General features: G+C 38.0%; 1 protein-coding gene across 3 annotated transcripts in view; it reads left to right on the forward strand.

The window, feature by feature from the left end:
• LOC124974061 (lambda-crystallin homolog) overlaps positions 1 to 17,402 on the forward strand; it is a 137,583-nt gene that overhangs the window by 31,184 nt on the left and 88,997 nt on the right. For all 3 annotated transcript variants that reach the window (XM_047537622.1, XM_047537621.1, XM_047537623.1), the window contains exon 3: positions 16,937 to 17,063. In XM_047537622.1, coding sequence (XP_047393578.1) covers positions 16,937 to 17,063 — 127 coding nt within the window. The remainder of the gene's footprint in view (positions 1 to 16,936; positions 17,064 to 17,402) is intronic.

Raw genomic sequence — 17,402 nt, forward strand, 5'->3', positions numbered from 1 at the left:
TTGTATTTACCATTTTCCTTGTCCTAAAAACACTTATATACATGTCCCTCAACATTATATTGTTTAGTTTTGCTTTCTTTTGTGTTTTATATGAATAAAACTGAGATTCGCCCAAGTTTTTGTTTATAGCTATAGTACATGTGTTTTTTACTGTTATATCTTATTCCATTGTGTGAATTTTCTATAAATTATTTATCTATTATCCTCTTGGAATATTATAACTTTTCCCAGTTTAAGGCTATTGTTTTTAATGTTACTATTAATATTCTTGTATATATGTTTCCTAATATATAAGTGCAGGAGTTTCTATAAGAACATACCCAGCAGTGAGACTACTGGGTCTGTTTTACCTGATTCTTATAACATAGATATTGAACCATCTCTTTCTAGCTTCATTTTTAAAAATCTCTCTTTCATGTTTTCTGTCTCCATGTGTTTTCAGAATACATTCTTTAGATTTTCTTCAGCTTTTCAATTCTCTTTATATTTGTGTTTAATCTGTTGTTTAGACTATCAACTGAGTTTATTTGAACAATTTCATTTTTCATTTTTGATGTTTGCTTTGCCTCTTCAGATATATCAGTCTCAAATAGTTTGCTTATTCTTTGTGGTTCCATTTTTCAAATCATTAACTATTTAATACATAATTGCTTTGTACTCTGTTTCTAATAATTCCAGTTCCTGAGGTTGTCTTAGATTCATCAGAATTAGATCCTGAGATGCAGATTCCTGGGCAAGTGATTTATTAAGGCAGGGCTCCCAGGATAAAGCAGTAAGGGAATAGGGAAGACAGGATAAAGAAGAGATAGAAACCAGCTAAGGATATGATTTCAGAAGTCCTAGGATCAACACAATCGGTGGGAGTTCTAGGGTGTATAGTGAACAGCAAAGTTAGTCCTCAGGCAAGGGAGCTGCACCGTCATAGTCCTGTATCAGACATTGACAATGGTCCTTCCTGGATGCATATAAACTCCCAGGTATTTCAAGTCTGATCTGAGACCAGAGTTCTCTAAGGAAGGCTCTTTGGTGTGAACCTTTAGAAAAAAGAACTCCAAAGCTGGAGAGGGATACCCAGTGCTCACGGGAGGGATCCAAAGAGATCTGAGAGTGGAGCACCCATGGCCTCCACTATGGCAATTCACCGCTATGGGGAAGGGACTTTACATAAAAGAAGTTTTCTTACTTATTTATACTTTCATTCTTTAAAAATACTGGTTGACCACCTACTGTATGTGGGGCACGTCTAAGTACTAGAGATTAAACAATAAACAAAAGAGACTAAGATCTGTGTCCTATAAGAACTCACATTCAGTGGGGAGAAGAAAGGGAAAAGAAGTAGAAAATCCTCTGTGCTTTGTCAATTCATCTCTCACACTTGTGGTGTATGTTCTGTGGGTTTTAGACAAATGTATACTGACATGTGTCCCCATTGTAGTATCATGCAGAATAGTTTTACTGCCCTAAATATCCTCTGTGCTCTATTCTTCCCTTGCTCCCCTCAATCCTTGGCAACCACTAATCTTTTTACTGTCTCCATAGTTTGACATTTTTTCCAAAATGTCATATAGTTGGAATTATGCAGTGTGTAGTTCTTTCAGATTGATTCTATGACTTAATAATAAGCATTTAAGTGTCCTCCTTGTCTTTTCATGACTTGAAAATAGTTTATTTGATTTTAGTGCTGACTAATATTGCATTGCCTGTGTGTGCTACAGTTTTTCTATTTATCTTTGGAAGGACATCTTGGTTGCTTTCAAGTTTGGGCAATTATGAATAAAGCTGCTGGAAATATTCATGTGCAAGTTTTTGTTTGGGCATGTTTTTAATTCCTTTGAGTATACACTAAGGATTACAGTTGCAGGATTGAATGTAAGAATATAGTTAGTTTTGTAAGGAACCATTACACTACCTTGCAAAGTGCATATACCATTTTTGCATTCCCAACAACAATGAATGAGAGTTCCTTTTGCTTTGTGTCCTGCCAGCATTTGGGATTGCCAGTGTCTGAATTTTAGTCAGTCTACTATCATTTACAGTGGGATCTTATTTTAATTTGTTGATAACATATGATGAGGATCATCTTTTCATATGCGTATTTGCCATCTATATATCTTCTTTGAGGTTGTGTGTGTGTGTGTGTGTGTGTGTGTGTGTGTGTTGAAGACTGACTCTAGGGTCTCATAGTATGCTGGACACTGAAGCCCCATTCCCAAGTTCTTTTATTTTTTAATTAAAATATTTTTGGCTCAAGGGAGTACCTTGAGAATTTTCTTTATTTGCTGTAACTCCTTGATGCATAAAGATTATTCCTATATGGGATTAAGTGATTTTGTATAAACCATTCAGTGTTTCTGTTCTGCCAAAGAAGTCTTCAGTCTCTCAATATATTTTAAGCTGCAGTAAAAATGGGTGAAAGCCATATAGTCCTGTTGTTGTAATTCAGAAGAAAACAGACTTCTTGAGACACCACTCACTAAGTATTAACAAAAAATTGAGGCAAAAGGATTTTTTTCAGGTTGAATCAGTGTTTTTATAAAGCATCAGGATCAGAAACATGGTAACAAAACAGCTTAATATTTGGTTTGATTGAAATTATTTAAGGAGCAATAGGAAATAATTTATTGATAGTTAAAATAAAATTATAAAAAGCTTTAAAGGAACTTATGATATTGCTAAATAAGTAAAGTTGTATCTACAGTCTTCCCTTGGACTCCTCACACACTGATACCAAAATGTGCAGATGCTCAAGCCCCTCATATAAAAATAAAAGCGGGCATAGAAGCTATGCACATCCTCCCATAGACTTTGAGCCATCTCTAGATTGCTCAGGATACCTAAGACAATGTCAATGCTACATAGAGTTGTTGTGCTGTATTATTTATGGAGATTCATACCGAGGCAAGAAAAGAGTCTTGTCCCTATATGTGTTCAGGGACACAAAATTTTTTTTCCAGTTACTTTCCTTCTGCAGTTGATTGAGTTCAAGGACACACAGGCAAGGAGGAACAACTATACTTTGTTAAATTAATCTTGATTTTTTTCATTAAGTAGTTTATATAAGAACTTTATAAACTCCCATTTGGAAATGGTAGTTGGTAAAAGTGCTTGAGCCTTGTATACTTGGGTGGAGACCCTGCACTGGTTTTTGGTGATGATGTTTGTGGTTTGTGTGTCTGGAGCCGAGCAGCATTAGCTTTAGATTTGGCCTTGTGTTGGAGACAGGGTAGCCTAGGGAAGAGGAGATCCAGAATCTCTAGTTAAGTCAGGCTTTAGGCAACCCCATGTGGACTCCAGACTGGGACTTGGCAAGCATTTTCTGTAAAGTCAGGTAGTAAATCTGTGGGGTCATATGGTCTCTACCTCAACTTCTGATTGTGGGGTAAAAACAGTCATAGATAATCTCTAAACAAATGGATCTGGCTGTATTCAAATAAAACTTTATGAGTTAATACTGAACTTTAGAATTTGTTTAACTTTCATGTGTCACAAAATGTTATTATTCTTTTGTTTTTCTTTTAAGTATTTAAAAATGTAAAAGTCATCTCATTTTATAGGTATAGAAAAAGAGGTGGAGAACCAGACTTTTCTTGTAGGCTAATAGGCTTTTCCAATTCCATTATCATTTCATCTTCGCTTTGTCAAGTCAGTTCTAACTCACTTGTAACTAAGGGAAAACCAAACCAAAGATTCCTAATTGGAAATTACTTTGTTCTATTTATTGGGATATTTGTATTTTAGGCTTTATTTTTTAGGTGGATCATTAAAGGTTTTTGTTACTGTTAAAGACTTTTCAGGAAGTACATGGTAGGTTGTGGGAAAGGTTTTTTTCTGTTGTTTTTGTTTTTTTGTTTTTGTTTTTTTTTTTCAGAGCTGGGGATGGATCCAGGGCCTCATATTTGTGGGTAAGTGTTATACCACTGAGCCATATACCCAAACCCCTGTTTTTCTTTTTAAACCAGGTTAAAGGCTTACATATTATTCTACTACTATGCTTAATTAAGAACTGTTTCTTAATATTTCTAGTACTTAATTAGAGTAAACTTTTAGATTGCTGTAAAATATTTGAAAGAGAAAAACCAAAAATTTATTACTATATAATAAATGTTATAGAAGGAGCAAAAGTATGCATCTAAGATTTTAAAAAGAATAGATATAACTCTTGCCTTAAGAGCAGTACCTTTTTTTTTTTTATAACTCACACACATTTGAGTTTAATCGACTTAAATATGCAGAACTGGTTGTACTTCTTTGGCAGCAGGTAGGGATCTTTGGGTATCTTGTGACCTATTACCTTTCTCCTCAAATTATGGTTAGCAAATACCTTCAGGGAAATCAGTTTGAGTTGTACTGTATTGCACCCCTAGAGAACACTGAATTCTTGGTCTGACTTTTAAGTAGACCTTCCTGGTTTCCTCTCTTGAATCACATGATTATCAAACATGCCATTTCTATACAGAGAGATCAAGTTGAGAGGACAGAGACCAAACCATATTTTGTAAATATTTTGGTCAACATGATGAGTTCTGCAGCTTAAAAAATATATGCTTCTCTCAGTAAACAAACTGTCATCCTACTGGTTAACAATGACAGTGAGCTAATTGCCACATTATATTGCTTGTGGTTGTTGGATGTTTAAGAACTGAAGGTTAGAATGCCCCTGACCACATGTTGGGCAAAAAGAATGTAAAGTGAACCAACGTCATCCTTTTCTCAAGCAGTACAGTAGTCCCCCTCTTATCTGTGGGGGTATATCCCAAGACCCCCAATGGATGCCTGATACAGGATACTGAATCCTGTATATACTGTTTCCCACATGTTAAAGTTTAATTTCTAAATTAGTCTCAGTAAGAGATTAACAATAACTATTAGTGAAATAGAATAAGTGTAACAATATATTGTAATAAAAATTGGGTGAATGTGGTCTTTCTTGAAGGAGTGAAGATGAATATTAATATTTGGATCACTGTTGACCCTGGGTAACTGAAACCACAGAAAGCCGATCTTCAGATAAGGGGGGATGACTGTATAAATGATGTATCCTCAGGGGTTGAACTGACTGAAAAAAAAAAAAAGTTTGTGGCCAATGAACGTCTTCCCTGACACACTGCTTTGTGGTCTTTATCCACTACTCTAGGTGGTGGGTACCATTAGGACAGAGCCTGTACATTCTATTCTCAGTGCCCTTCACTATTGGATGTCATAAGATTCATGTACTAGCTATTATGAATGCAAAAATAAACAATGTGCACATTTCTGGTTGCCAGAGCCTGGAATATAATAGGTTCCAGCCCAATAATTGTTTTTACTGAGGCATGGGAACATTTTATAGAGTTTCAAAAGATAATTCTTTTTTTTTTTTTTTTTTTTTTTTTTGCGGTGCTGGGGATTGAACCCAGGGCCTTGTACATGTGAAGCAAGCACTCTACCAACTGAGCTATATCCCCAGCCCAAGGTAATTCTTTTGCCTACATTTTTTGTAGAATTTTTTTTCCAAACCACCCTTGTGGTTTGGTTCACTTCCTGTATTCTGATTCTTCTTAACATTTAATAGCAGAGAATATCATGTAGTTGAAATTTCACTACTCTAGAAAATCCTGTGGATGTTAGACCTATTAAAAATGAATCTTCTTTGGCTGGGGTTGTAGCTCAGTGGTAGAGTGCTTGCCTAGCATGTGTGAGGAACTGGGTTTGATTCTCAGCACCACATATAAATAAATAAAATAAAATAAAATATTTTAAAAATGAATCTTCTTAAATAGAAATGATACACCTCAATTCTGAACTTATAAAAATGAATTTAACACAGGGAAATTGATTTTTTTAAATGTTGAGATGCTAGAAGAGTAGGGAGGGTATTATCACAACTCATACCATGCCAAGGGAGCTCAGTGGATTAAAAAAATTAAGAAGCTGTCATCTAAGACTAATCTTCCTCTAACAGGGTTGCACAATGAGAAACTTAAAACTTGGCATGTTTACATCTCACACTAGAAGGGTATCTTGACTGTGGAAAACCATATTAGCAGATGCTTCATTAGTTTTATTTGCTCTCCATTGTGTGCCCAGTGCTTGGCACCTATTAGGTCTCAAGAAAGAATTTCAGAGGGTAAAAGAAACATTTTAGGAAGAAAAACAAAAATCAAGTAAACAAAGTCCTAATATGACAGATCTGGAGTGTTTCACTTCTTATGTTTTGGAGATGGATCTCATTTCCATGTAGCAGATGGGCCATATAGCCCTCAAGGGACCAGGATGCCCTGGCAGAGGCTGTGTGAACTCTTAGTGACCAACCACCCCCACTCCAGGGATGAACAAGCTGCCTTATCTGGCTTGAGTCCGATCTGAAATCACTGTTTTTGGGTACCTCTACTCTTCTGTCTCTCCTGTCATCTCTTCAGTGTCTCTAGATGGCAGCTGTGGTATTTAAAAATGACTCAGCTTTTTAAATGAGGGAGTTAATATAAGACCAGAATGATCTCTGAAACAAGGTAGCTGCCCTGTGCTCTGCACTTAAGTAACTGAAATTGTTCATGAACTCAGGCATTGCTAATGCCTGAATCTTTTGTTTTTAACTTGTCACTCTTTTTTCTGTCCTGAAAAACTTTATTTTGAACTCTGTTTGAATCTGTCTGAATTCTTCTGGATTAGTCTGTTCTGTTCTCATGATTTGAAACTTACTTTTATTTTTCCCACATACCTTGGGTTAGAATAACTGGAATAGTGGGTCACAAAATGGCCACAAATTGATCCCCTCCCTGTCTGCTGTCCTCCTTGCAATGTAACTTTTTTTCTCTTACCTCCAACTCCAGACCTGGCCATGGGCTTGCACTGACCAAGGGAACATTAGCCAATGTGATTCATCAGGGAACTGAAAATATCCTATGTATTGAGACATCCCACTTCCTACTGGGAACCCTTCCTCCCATCCCCATTCTGTAAGCTCAGTCTAGCTGGGTAGAGATGTCAACCCAGCTACCTGCCAGCACTAACCAGTACCAACTGCTTGATAGATGAGTAAAGTCAACCTAGACCATTAGCTTCCAACCAACCTCCAACTGATAGCAGCTACATGATTGAGCCCAGATAGAATTATTAACCCCAAGGATTATAACAATGAACAGTAGGTAATAGATATATTGAACCTGACTGAGCTCATGAGGCTAGAAACTACCCCTGATCCTAGGATCTAAAGGCTTTTGGTTTTGTCTTTTCAAAGCCATCCTGCTGACAGAGGAGTTCCACTTTTGTAGGAAATGATGTAGAGCTTTTGGTCTCAATCACTGCCTGAAAGGAACATGCCACAAATAAAGTTTTATTGAAACACAGTCATGCTTGTTTGTTTATTGAAACACACTCATACCTGTTTATTTGCAGATTGTCTATGGCTGCTCTCAGTCCACAATAAGTAGCTGTGGCCAAGACTGTATGACCCACAAAAACTAAAATATTTATTATCCCTAAAATATTTACAGTTAGGGGAAATAGGTCAGGTTAGGGGAAATAGGTTAGATGAATAATAATGAACATACTGTGAGAATTCAGGAAAAGTTGAATAGTTCCAGCCAAACTGATCATGAATGTACTGAAAAGGCACAATATGAATGTGGACTTTGCAGGTAAAATCCCAAGGATGATGAAAACACGTCCAGGGGAAGAAAAATAAAGGAAATGAAACAATCATTTGAACGTCCTAATGACAGCCAAATGGGAGCAGGATCTGTGAACACACAGATAAGTCAGGGTCTATATGTTGGCAACATACAGTTAGAAAACAATAAAAAATTTATAATTATCAACACATAAGCAATCTAGGCATAAATATAAGAAAAATGTAGAAGATATTCGTGGAGAATTTTTTTTTTCAATTTTATTGAGAGACAGTAACAAAAACAAAAGTGAATGGAGAGGAATACCCATTCTTGGGCAAGAGCCTGTCACTAGCTAGTTTAATTACTGAGAAGTAGGGTTTAGGGGGCGGTTGATGAAACCATCTAGACTGAAAAGTTCAGGAGTAATCTGAGTTCATAGCAATGGACTGTGGGTTTAGCCAGGTCAGTTACCCTGATTTATCTGTCTGTTCACAGATCCTGCTTTCACTTGGCTGTCATTAGGACAGTTCAAATGATTTCTTCATTTCTCTTATTTATTTTCTTCCCAAAACAGAAATAGCTTTGCTTTATCTTATTTGTTAAAGTCATATATGCTAATTGTATAGCTAAAAACTTGAGCAGGGCTAGGGATGTATCTTAGTATAGTGCCCTCTTAGCATGTGTGAGGCCTTGGGTTCTGTCCCCAGAATTGCAAAACATACAAACCAAAACCAAAAAGCAAAGCAAAACAAAACAAAACAAAAAGCACCTGAGGGAGAAGTCAGAACACTTTGATTTTCTCTAGATGGTAGGATTATAAGTGAATTTTGCTAAGCAAAATGATGCATGCTTCTGACATGACCCTGTTGCTTCCTTGTATGTGGACATCCATACATAGTTAGGACTATGAAGGATATAGGTTCAATGGTGTGAATCCTATCTCATCATTGTCTTTCTCTTAGTCCATTTTGTGTTGCTATAACAAAATACATGAGATGGGGTATTTCTATAAAGAAAAGAGGTTTATTTAGCTCACAGTTTTAGAGGCTGAAAGTCCAATTGGGCAGCCCCATCAGCTTAGACTTTGGTGAGGGCCTTCTGGTCGTGTCAGAAGTGATGATGATATCACATGGTGGGAGCACTCCATGTGTATCATATGGTAGACAGGAAGCAAAAACAACAAACAGAAAATAAACCACACCCTTAAAACAAACAAACAAAATCCCAACAAAACAAAACAGGGGAAGGGCCAGGCTTTCTCTTTTATAACAACCTGCCCTCACAAGAACTAATCCACTCCTGTGAGACCTTTCTCATTTCCCCAGATCAGCAGTAATCCCTTCACAAGGTGCTCGTTGACCAGGCGCCTTCCAACAGGCCTGCCTCTTTGGTCTCGCACATCCTCAATGCCCTCACACTGGGGATCAAGCTTCTAGCACAAGAATCTTTAGGGGACTAACTGCATCCAAACTGTTCTCCCTGTGAGGTGTCAAACAATGATACCCAAGAAACCAAAGTATCACTTTTATGAACTTGGCTGGTGCTTGATGATTCTGTGTAAACTTTGGTAAACTGATTGCCTTGAGGCTTAAGAAGACCTGTCCTCCCATCTTCCTTGCCCTCCAAATGCCTATGTGACCACCATCCTGGAGGAAGGGACTTCTGGGTGCCAAAGAGAAAAAGGAGAGAAGGCAGGAGGGCAGGATTGCTGCCACAGTCAGACCCACAGCCTTCCTGTGGGGCGGGTGGAGACATTGACTTTCTATAGCATACTTCAGTTTAGCTGCCTTACCAAGAGCATTTCAGGTTCTGAAGGCTGAGCATGCTGGGCAGGTAACAGGTGTGAATCAATTTGATGGGATTAAGCCCTGGACAAACTGTAGATAGTCTTTGGTGGAAGACATTGAAGATTTTAAAAAGTTATGGTGCTGTCAAACAAAGGAGGTCAGGGGCTACTTGTTTTTAGAAACTTCGATATTCTGCCCTTTTTCCCAAACTTCAAAAATATCTAATGTGATGTTTAGCATTCATATGCTCTCCCACCATGTTATATGGGAACAGCAGCACCAACATTGTCAAAGCAGATAACACAATACAGTTATCCCATGCAGAAGAGACACTTGACCTTGTCTTTTTCTCATTCTGCTATTTGCCTTTGGGTGTTCTAGGATTTCTGTGACTGGAGACCAAATAGACCCATTTCCATTTTCCTTAATCTTACCTACTGCTCCACTTCTGTCTCTTTCTCCCTAAAAGAAATCTTCCACTTCCTTGGATTCTCATACCTTAGGGAGTAGGTGTGAGGCAAAATACTTGCCTTGGGAATTCATTATAAACTGACACTGAGATTGCTAAAAGAAATGTAAACCCTGACCTTTATTCCCCAGGAGCTTGTGGTATATGTGTAACCATACTGTGGATGGGAAGTTGTCAGTAAATTATGAAGATAAATGAGGGGTGCAGGGCCAGCAGAGTCAGTGTGGTGGCTGCTGGGCTACTGGTTTTTAAGATTACTATGGAGCAGAGGAGAGGAGGATGGGAACAAGCTTTAGCTATGACAAGTTAAAATGCCACACAGCTGTACTTACTGAGTATTGGTCATTTTTCTTTCGTAAACACTCCCTGGATTATTGCAAACCTTCAGTTAATTTCTCTAGAGTTCTGAAAATTGACCTCCCTCAAAAGTTTTTGTGCCAATGTTTTCATTGCTTTTGTGGAGGGGTGGGGGTTTTAAATATCCTTGTTTTGCCATTCCAGAGGTGGCTACTCAGCCCTGGATTATTTTTTAAACAAATCTCAGACACATCACTATACATTTTTCTGATGCCACACAACAATTAGATAGGCTTCCTCACCACAGTCTCCCCCGGAGGACCTGGAGAAAGACACAGCCTCCAATGCCAGACTCACCAATCAGAAAAATTGTCCAGGAGAGGAATGGAAGGGATGGAGTAGGCAGCAGGTGTGGTCTTCCAGCAGATGTCTCTGGGAGCGAAACAAGAGAAAAGGGGTTTCCATCTAACAGTTTCAATGGCACCATTAGTTTGCAGGAATAAATAGCATTAGGTGAAGGACTAAAGATCAAAGAAAAACCTTCTGCAAGGCAAGAAGCAGCCATGAAACCTGGTTTCTTTGTTGAGGAAAGAAATAGTAAATAAGGAATTAGCATGGATAGATTAATTAATTTAGACTGTGGGCAACTAGGCAGGAAAATTTGGATGCTGAGGTTTGAGGATGGTGAAATTGTGTGCTCGTTGGAAGAAAAACCAGGCCAGTGAAGAAAACGTCATAGAAAATGATCACAGAAGAAATAGCTCTGGGGACAGGAATATTTAGCAGGAGATGAGATGCAGAGCTAAATGAAAGTGTCAACTTTAGACACTTCCTAATCCTTGTCTTCAGTAGTATTTTAATACTGAGTTGTTAATGATTTAAGACATGCATCTAGGTTTTGGTTCATGTATTCAGTATAAGCTTTTATTCCTCTAACTGTTCCCCCGCCCCCCCCATGAACTTTATTAATTTTAGATGATGGGTCAGAGTTGGTTATCTCCCTGCACCAAGGGTTAGTTTTCTACCAGGGATATGGAAGAAAAGAGGACATATAACATTGTAGATAGCATATTAGAGCTACCGTGAAATAGTACTTACTCTGGATGTGCTAAAAACATAGACTGTTACACAGAGTTTCCCTTAACTGAAATACTTGGGACTAGATTCAGAATTTTTGGATTTTGCAATATTTATATGGAATGAGAGACATATTGGGGATGGGACTCAAGTTCAGAATATGAAAGCCATTTATGTTTCATGTACATCTTATACACATAGCTGGAAGGTGTTTTAATATAGCATTCTAAATTATTTTGTGCATGAAACAGTTTCATGGTGTGAAATTTTATGCGTGCTTGACATTATGGCAGTGCTCAAGGTTGGTTTGTTTTGTTTTTGCAACCCAAGTATTTTGCGTCATAGGGTTCGGCTGACCTCTAGCGGTAGACTTGGTACATTGCATCCATTTACTAGCAAAAACAGCCATTGTAAAGGGCAGCATCGCAACATTGCAACATTCTAGCATTCCAGGCTATGTCCCAGCCTCCATTTAGAATGGCTGCTATGAACCACCAAACAGAAATTACAAATTCCCTCCAAAACTAAAAAACAAAACATGACAAATGTTGGCAATGATGTGCAGAAAAAGGCACTGATATCATACCTTTTTGGAGGTAGTATAAATTAGAATAATCATTATTGAGAATGGTCTGGAGGTTCCTCAAAAAACAAAAACAAAAACCCATCAAAACTAAAAACGGACATACTGTATGATCTAGCTATTCCACTTCTGAGTATATATTAATAGGAAATCAGCATACCAAATAGATACCTGCATGTTCACGTTTATTGTGGCATTATACACAATGGCTAAGATATAGGTAGACATCAACAGATGAATAGATTTTTAAAATGTAGTATTTATACACAGTGGAGTATTATTCAGCCATAAAGAAGAATAAAGTTCTGTTACTGCAGCAAAATGGATAGAACTGGAGGATATTTTGTTAAGTGAAATAAAACAGATACAGAAAGACAAATATTGCATGTTTTCTCTCATTTGTGGACAAATGTTGACCTGCATGTAAAATAAGAGGTCACTAGATATTGGGAAGGGAAGAGAAAGGTGGAAAAGGTGATTGGATGTGATTAGTGTGCACCGTATGCATGTATGGAAGTATCACACTGAACCCCATTAATATGAACAATTAGTCTGTGTTAATAAAATAAATAAATAAATAAATCCCAATTGATAGTCATATCTTTTCCAAGTGATTATGTATGTCTTCTACAAAAGCTCAAGACAAAAGTTCTTCTAAAATAATCAAAGATTGGAATTAATCTAACTGGGACAAAACATTGCCAATTCCTGGATTTGATGAATGGCAGATACATTTGCTGAACTCAGAATAGGAGAGATCTGTCTGGATATGTCTGAAAGCTCCTATGAAGCTTGCATTTGATTTTTCCCCTGGGACACTATTCAGCAGGGTCCTGCAGCCATTTCATGGATTGATATGTAACCATGTCTCTTGGCTCATGTTCAAGTGTGTCTCTGTTCTATCCATGTCCTACTTAGGGGAGACGGGGACTTGAGGCCAAATCATTTCTATGGAATCTTCATCCTGAGCATGATCTGCAGGAGGCCAGTGATATGGCTACTTCTTCCTACTGCTTTATTTCTCCACAGGACTCTCTCCTCTCCATGGGGATGATCCTGGGAGGAACTAAGAATTAAGAGACTCTGGTACTCATTTACTTATTTAATCTAAGTCAGGCCTTTTGGAAGAAAGGCCTAAAGTTTGCTTTGGATTAATGAAAAGGTTTGAAGAAACATTGATGGCCTATAAAAACTTGGAACAAGCACTTTTGAGCACTTTAGACCCTCAAACCTAATTTCCTAAAGGATGAAGTGGTTCCTCATTAGGTTACCAAACTTAGGCATTTAAAGGTGCTCTGTGGGTCTGGGCATGTAGCTCAGAGGTAAAGTGCTTGCATGAATCCCTGATTACACCCCAAGTGCTGCATAAATAAATAAAACAAATAAAAATAAAGATGCTATACGAGTTCAATAGAAAGATGGTTTTATGATGTGGGGGTAGCAGCTGAAAGAACTTTATGTTTTGTATACTTAAAAAATGACAAGTAGCAAATATGACAGGATTGATGGTGGTTAGTTCTGAGTGGTATAAATATGGGAATATTTCTATTTTTATATTTCTTAAATTATAGAAAGAAAATAGTTCTAGCAAAGCAACAGATACTATATTAAATATTTTAGTACTCTGCAGCACAATGCTTTTAGTTAAGCCAAGTGTGTTTTTGTTTAGTAGCCATAAGCAGCTCTTCAGAGATGTGAATGTTTTAATTCTGCTTGTGTTTATGGGCAATGTGGATGACTTACACCAGTGTTGTGGATTCCTGGACTTAGCCATTGCTGTAGGTCTGATTTATATAAATTGTATGTATAGTTCAGAGCTGAGTAATTCAACCAGAAGGCCCATCTAATCTCCTCATAAAGTAGGTGCTAGGCCCTTTTGAGTTGTAAAGGATAGAGGTACTCTGGTTTTCTATCTCCACGAGGATTGATTGTGAGACTCCAAGAGGAAGAGAGGAAGGGAGGAAGCTGTCTCTGCAACTACATCTGTATGGCAGAAGTGGGACACCGTTCAGGGGACACCTGAGCTGTGATAGTCAGACGGTGGCTCTGGTAATGTGCTATGGTTCTAAGGGTGGCTGTTTCATGAGCAGGTCATTTTCTAAATTCCTGTCCATCTTTGTGGTGACTTCAGTACTGGTTGGATCTCTATTGCCAGTGACCACAGGGTGGGTCTCCCTACATTACCACATGCCCAGTTGCCAGATGTCTGGTCAGACTGTAGAATTCGATTTTGGGACAGCTGCCATCTTGGGCCCAGTCTGTGGAAGCGCATAAGGGAACCAGCGTGGCAGGACTGTTAATAATGAATTCCTGAAAGGACACAGTGGGTTTGCCAGGTATAGTGGTGCACCTCAAAGAGAAAATGGGAACTCCATAGCCTAAGTACAAGATGGTTTGGGCCAGAGGGTTAGCAGCATTAATGAGGGAAGAAATGCATGTGGACTCTCCTCTCTCCATTCTCCTTATAATATTTCTTAGTACATTTGGTACCTTAAAATTTCAGATGTTAATCTAATAGATTATGCTAATTAGCTTTGTAAGCAAATCTCACCAGAGTTTCTTGTTTCTTTCTTTCTTTCTTTCTTTCTTTCTTTTTTTCTTTCTTTCTTTCTTTCTTTCTTTTTTTCTTTCTTTCTTTTTTTAGTGAGAGAGAGAGTGTGGCTCAGTAGGATGCATAAGGAAAAAGTTGTTCTTATTAATTATTAATTAATTGTGACTTAAGAGAAAAAGGCAGAAGACTGGTGTCAACTACAGTCATACTTTTAACATTTCTAGCTCTTGGGAAACTCTGTACCATCCTGGAGATTTGATCTGGGCACCAAAATGAATGGGCAGGACTAAAAAAATAAAATAAAAAAGAAGCATTTTTTGTTTTGCTATATTAATAGTATTTCTAGTTAGTTTAAAGTCTAAGTTGACTAGATTCAGGTGGATTCAGGTATTACTTATTTTCTTTTTTTTTTCAAATAGCAAAATTGGGCTTCAAAAGAGTAGAACTTAGCATTGATATCCCTAAAAGTAAGTAATGATTTCCTTCTCTGTACACATGAACAAGAACCATGATATAATTAGTTAATAACTGTGATAAATTAATTTGTATAGTATACATCATAGTCACACTGTATAAGTTATCATCATTAAAATGAAGGTGAACATTCTCCTTTTCTTGTGAATGTAAAATATGCACAGCCTCTAGGAATCTTGGACTTTAAAGTGATAGTCCAGAGTTCTGTATCTGTCAATATGGCAAAGTAAGTTTCTTGAAAGTTCTTTCCACTTCAAAATGCATAAGAATATTGGGTAAATGTATATCTTTGAGGCTTTTAAAAGGCATGCAGAGCTAATGATATTGTACATTTTTTCACATAGTTGCTGGCCATTTGTATTTGTTATTTTGAGAAATGTCTATTCAAGTCATTTGCCCATTTTTATTTATTTTGTTTTTATTTGTTTTGTTTTTGCTTTTGTGCTGGGGTTGGAACCTGGGCCTTGCACCTGTCAGGTAAGTACCCTCCTGCTGAGCTTTACCCCCAGCCCCATTTGTCCATTTTAAAATTGGACTACTTGTTTTTATAATAAATATTGTTATATAATAAGTATCTGAGACAATCAGTTTGTAAAGAGGAAAGGTTTATTTTGACTCCCTTTCAGAGGTTTCAGTCCATGACTGATTGGTCCTCTTGCTTTGGGCCTGAGGCAGCACAGTACATCATGGTGGGAGCACATGGTGGGGGAAGCTCATTCACCTGAGAGCAGGTGGGCAGCAAAAGAGAGGGGTAGGGGCTAGGTTCCCAATATCCACTTTGAGGGCATATTCCCACTGACTAAAGATCTCCGCCTGGGCCCTACCTCTTAAATGTTGGACATAAGTAACCTCACAGAGCATCATCCTCGGACAAGGTCACTCTTAACTATGATGGGATGAGACAAATAAGTCTGCTTCATAAATTTGTCTAAGAACAAGTGAAAACGGGTTCACTGTGCAAAATACTGAGCATCTCTTTCTTGACTAAAATGAGTGCCCACTGCTCTTGAAACCATTACAGCTTTGTCTTCAGCTTAGTCTCCTTTCTATCTGGGTAAGATTTATTGAGATGCCCAGTCTTCCAATTGCCCTCTGATAGCATCTCAACTGGTGAGTTCTACTTCCTAACTTCCTCCAAATCCTGCAGGCAAAGCCTGAATCCTGTGATAAATTCTCTCTGTCACCCTCTTCCAGGATGTCCCATGGTTTCCCTGGTGTCCCAGTACAGGTGTGCTCCTGCTGGCTTTTAGCTGTAGGACATCAACAGCTGGCTTTTAGTTGCAAGACATCACAAGAAGACAAATGCCACATGATCCCACTCATATGTGGAATCTAAAAGGTCGACCTCAGAAGTTGCCACTAGAATGTTGGTTACCAGAGGCTGGGGAGAGGAGGAGGGAAGGAGAGATGGGGAGAAACTGGTCAAGAGGTACTAAGTTGTAGTTAGGAATTAGAAGTCCCAGTTATGCTTTTAACAGTATGGGTATGCCCATCCACTTTGTGTCTCCATGAATTTGGTTGCTCTTCGTACCTTAAATAAGTGTGATCATGCCATTTTTGTCCTTTCATGCCTGACTTATTTCATCTCATTTGTGTAATGTCATCCAGGTCCATCCACTTGTAGTAAGTGTCAGAACTTCCTTCTTCTTTAAGTCTGAATAATATTCCATTGTGTAAATAACAGCATCTTGTATTTGTATTCATCTGTCAATGAACTCTTAGGTTACTTTCAAGACTTGGCTATTGTGAATAGTGAACATGTGCTTATAAAAATCTCTAAGATTCTGCTTTCAATTCTTTTGGATATATACCTGGAAATGGAATTGCGGAATCATGTGGTGATTCTGTTTTTAATTTTTTGAGTATCTCTGGACTGTTCTCCATAGCAGCTACTCCATTTACAATCTCACCAACAGTGTACTAGGGTCCAGTTTCTCCACATCCTCACCAGCACTTCTTATCTTCCTTTTTTGATAGTAGCCATCCTGATGGGTGAGGTGGTATCTCATTGTGATTCTGATTTGCATTCCATGATGACTAGTGATGTTAAGCTTTATTTTCATATTTGATTTTGATTACTCACAGTGGCCATTCTCTACTTCTTTCCAGAAAGGAGTTGAAGAGGCTGGAGCAGGCTGATTCTCTGAAAGGTTCTGTAAGTGCAGAACAGCAGCTGTCACTCATCAGTGGTTGCTCCAACATTACAGAGGCAGTAGAGGGCGCCATGCACATTCAGGTGAGTGAAGGACACTGGCATCCAGGTCTGTAGAGCCTCAGGAGATCTTCCAATCTCTCTGGAAGAACAGAGCAAAATAAAAGGCAGTGGGAGGCATGAATGTTTTGTAACTTCAAGATCAGAATTTTGTTTTATGTAACAGCAAACATGATCATCAAAATTTCCCCCAAACAGATTCTCATCAAAGTAGCATGACAATGTTAACCTTACAGATACTACAATTTTGAGCTCAATTAGATATTCTGAACTGCTAACACTATTTTATCAGCTTTTTAAATGGCAGATCATATTCTTTTTTTCATGCACAATGAAGTCAAACCTTAAAGAAATCCCCTTACA

This window comes from Sciurus carolinensis, unplaced genomic scaffold (assembly GCF_902686445.1).
Source record: "Sciurus carolinensis unplaced genomic scaffold, mSciCar1.2, whole genome shotgun sequence".
In the NCBI taxonomy this organism is placed as follows: Eukaryota; Metazoa; Chordata; class Mammalia; order Rodentia; family Sciuridae; genus Sciurus; species Sciurus carolinensis.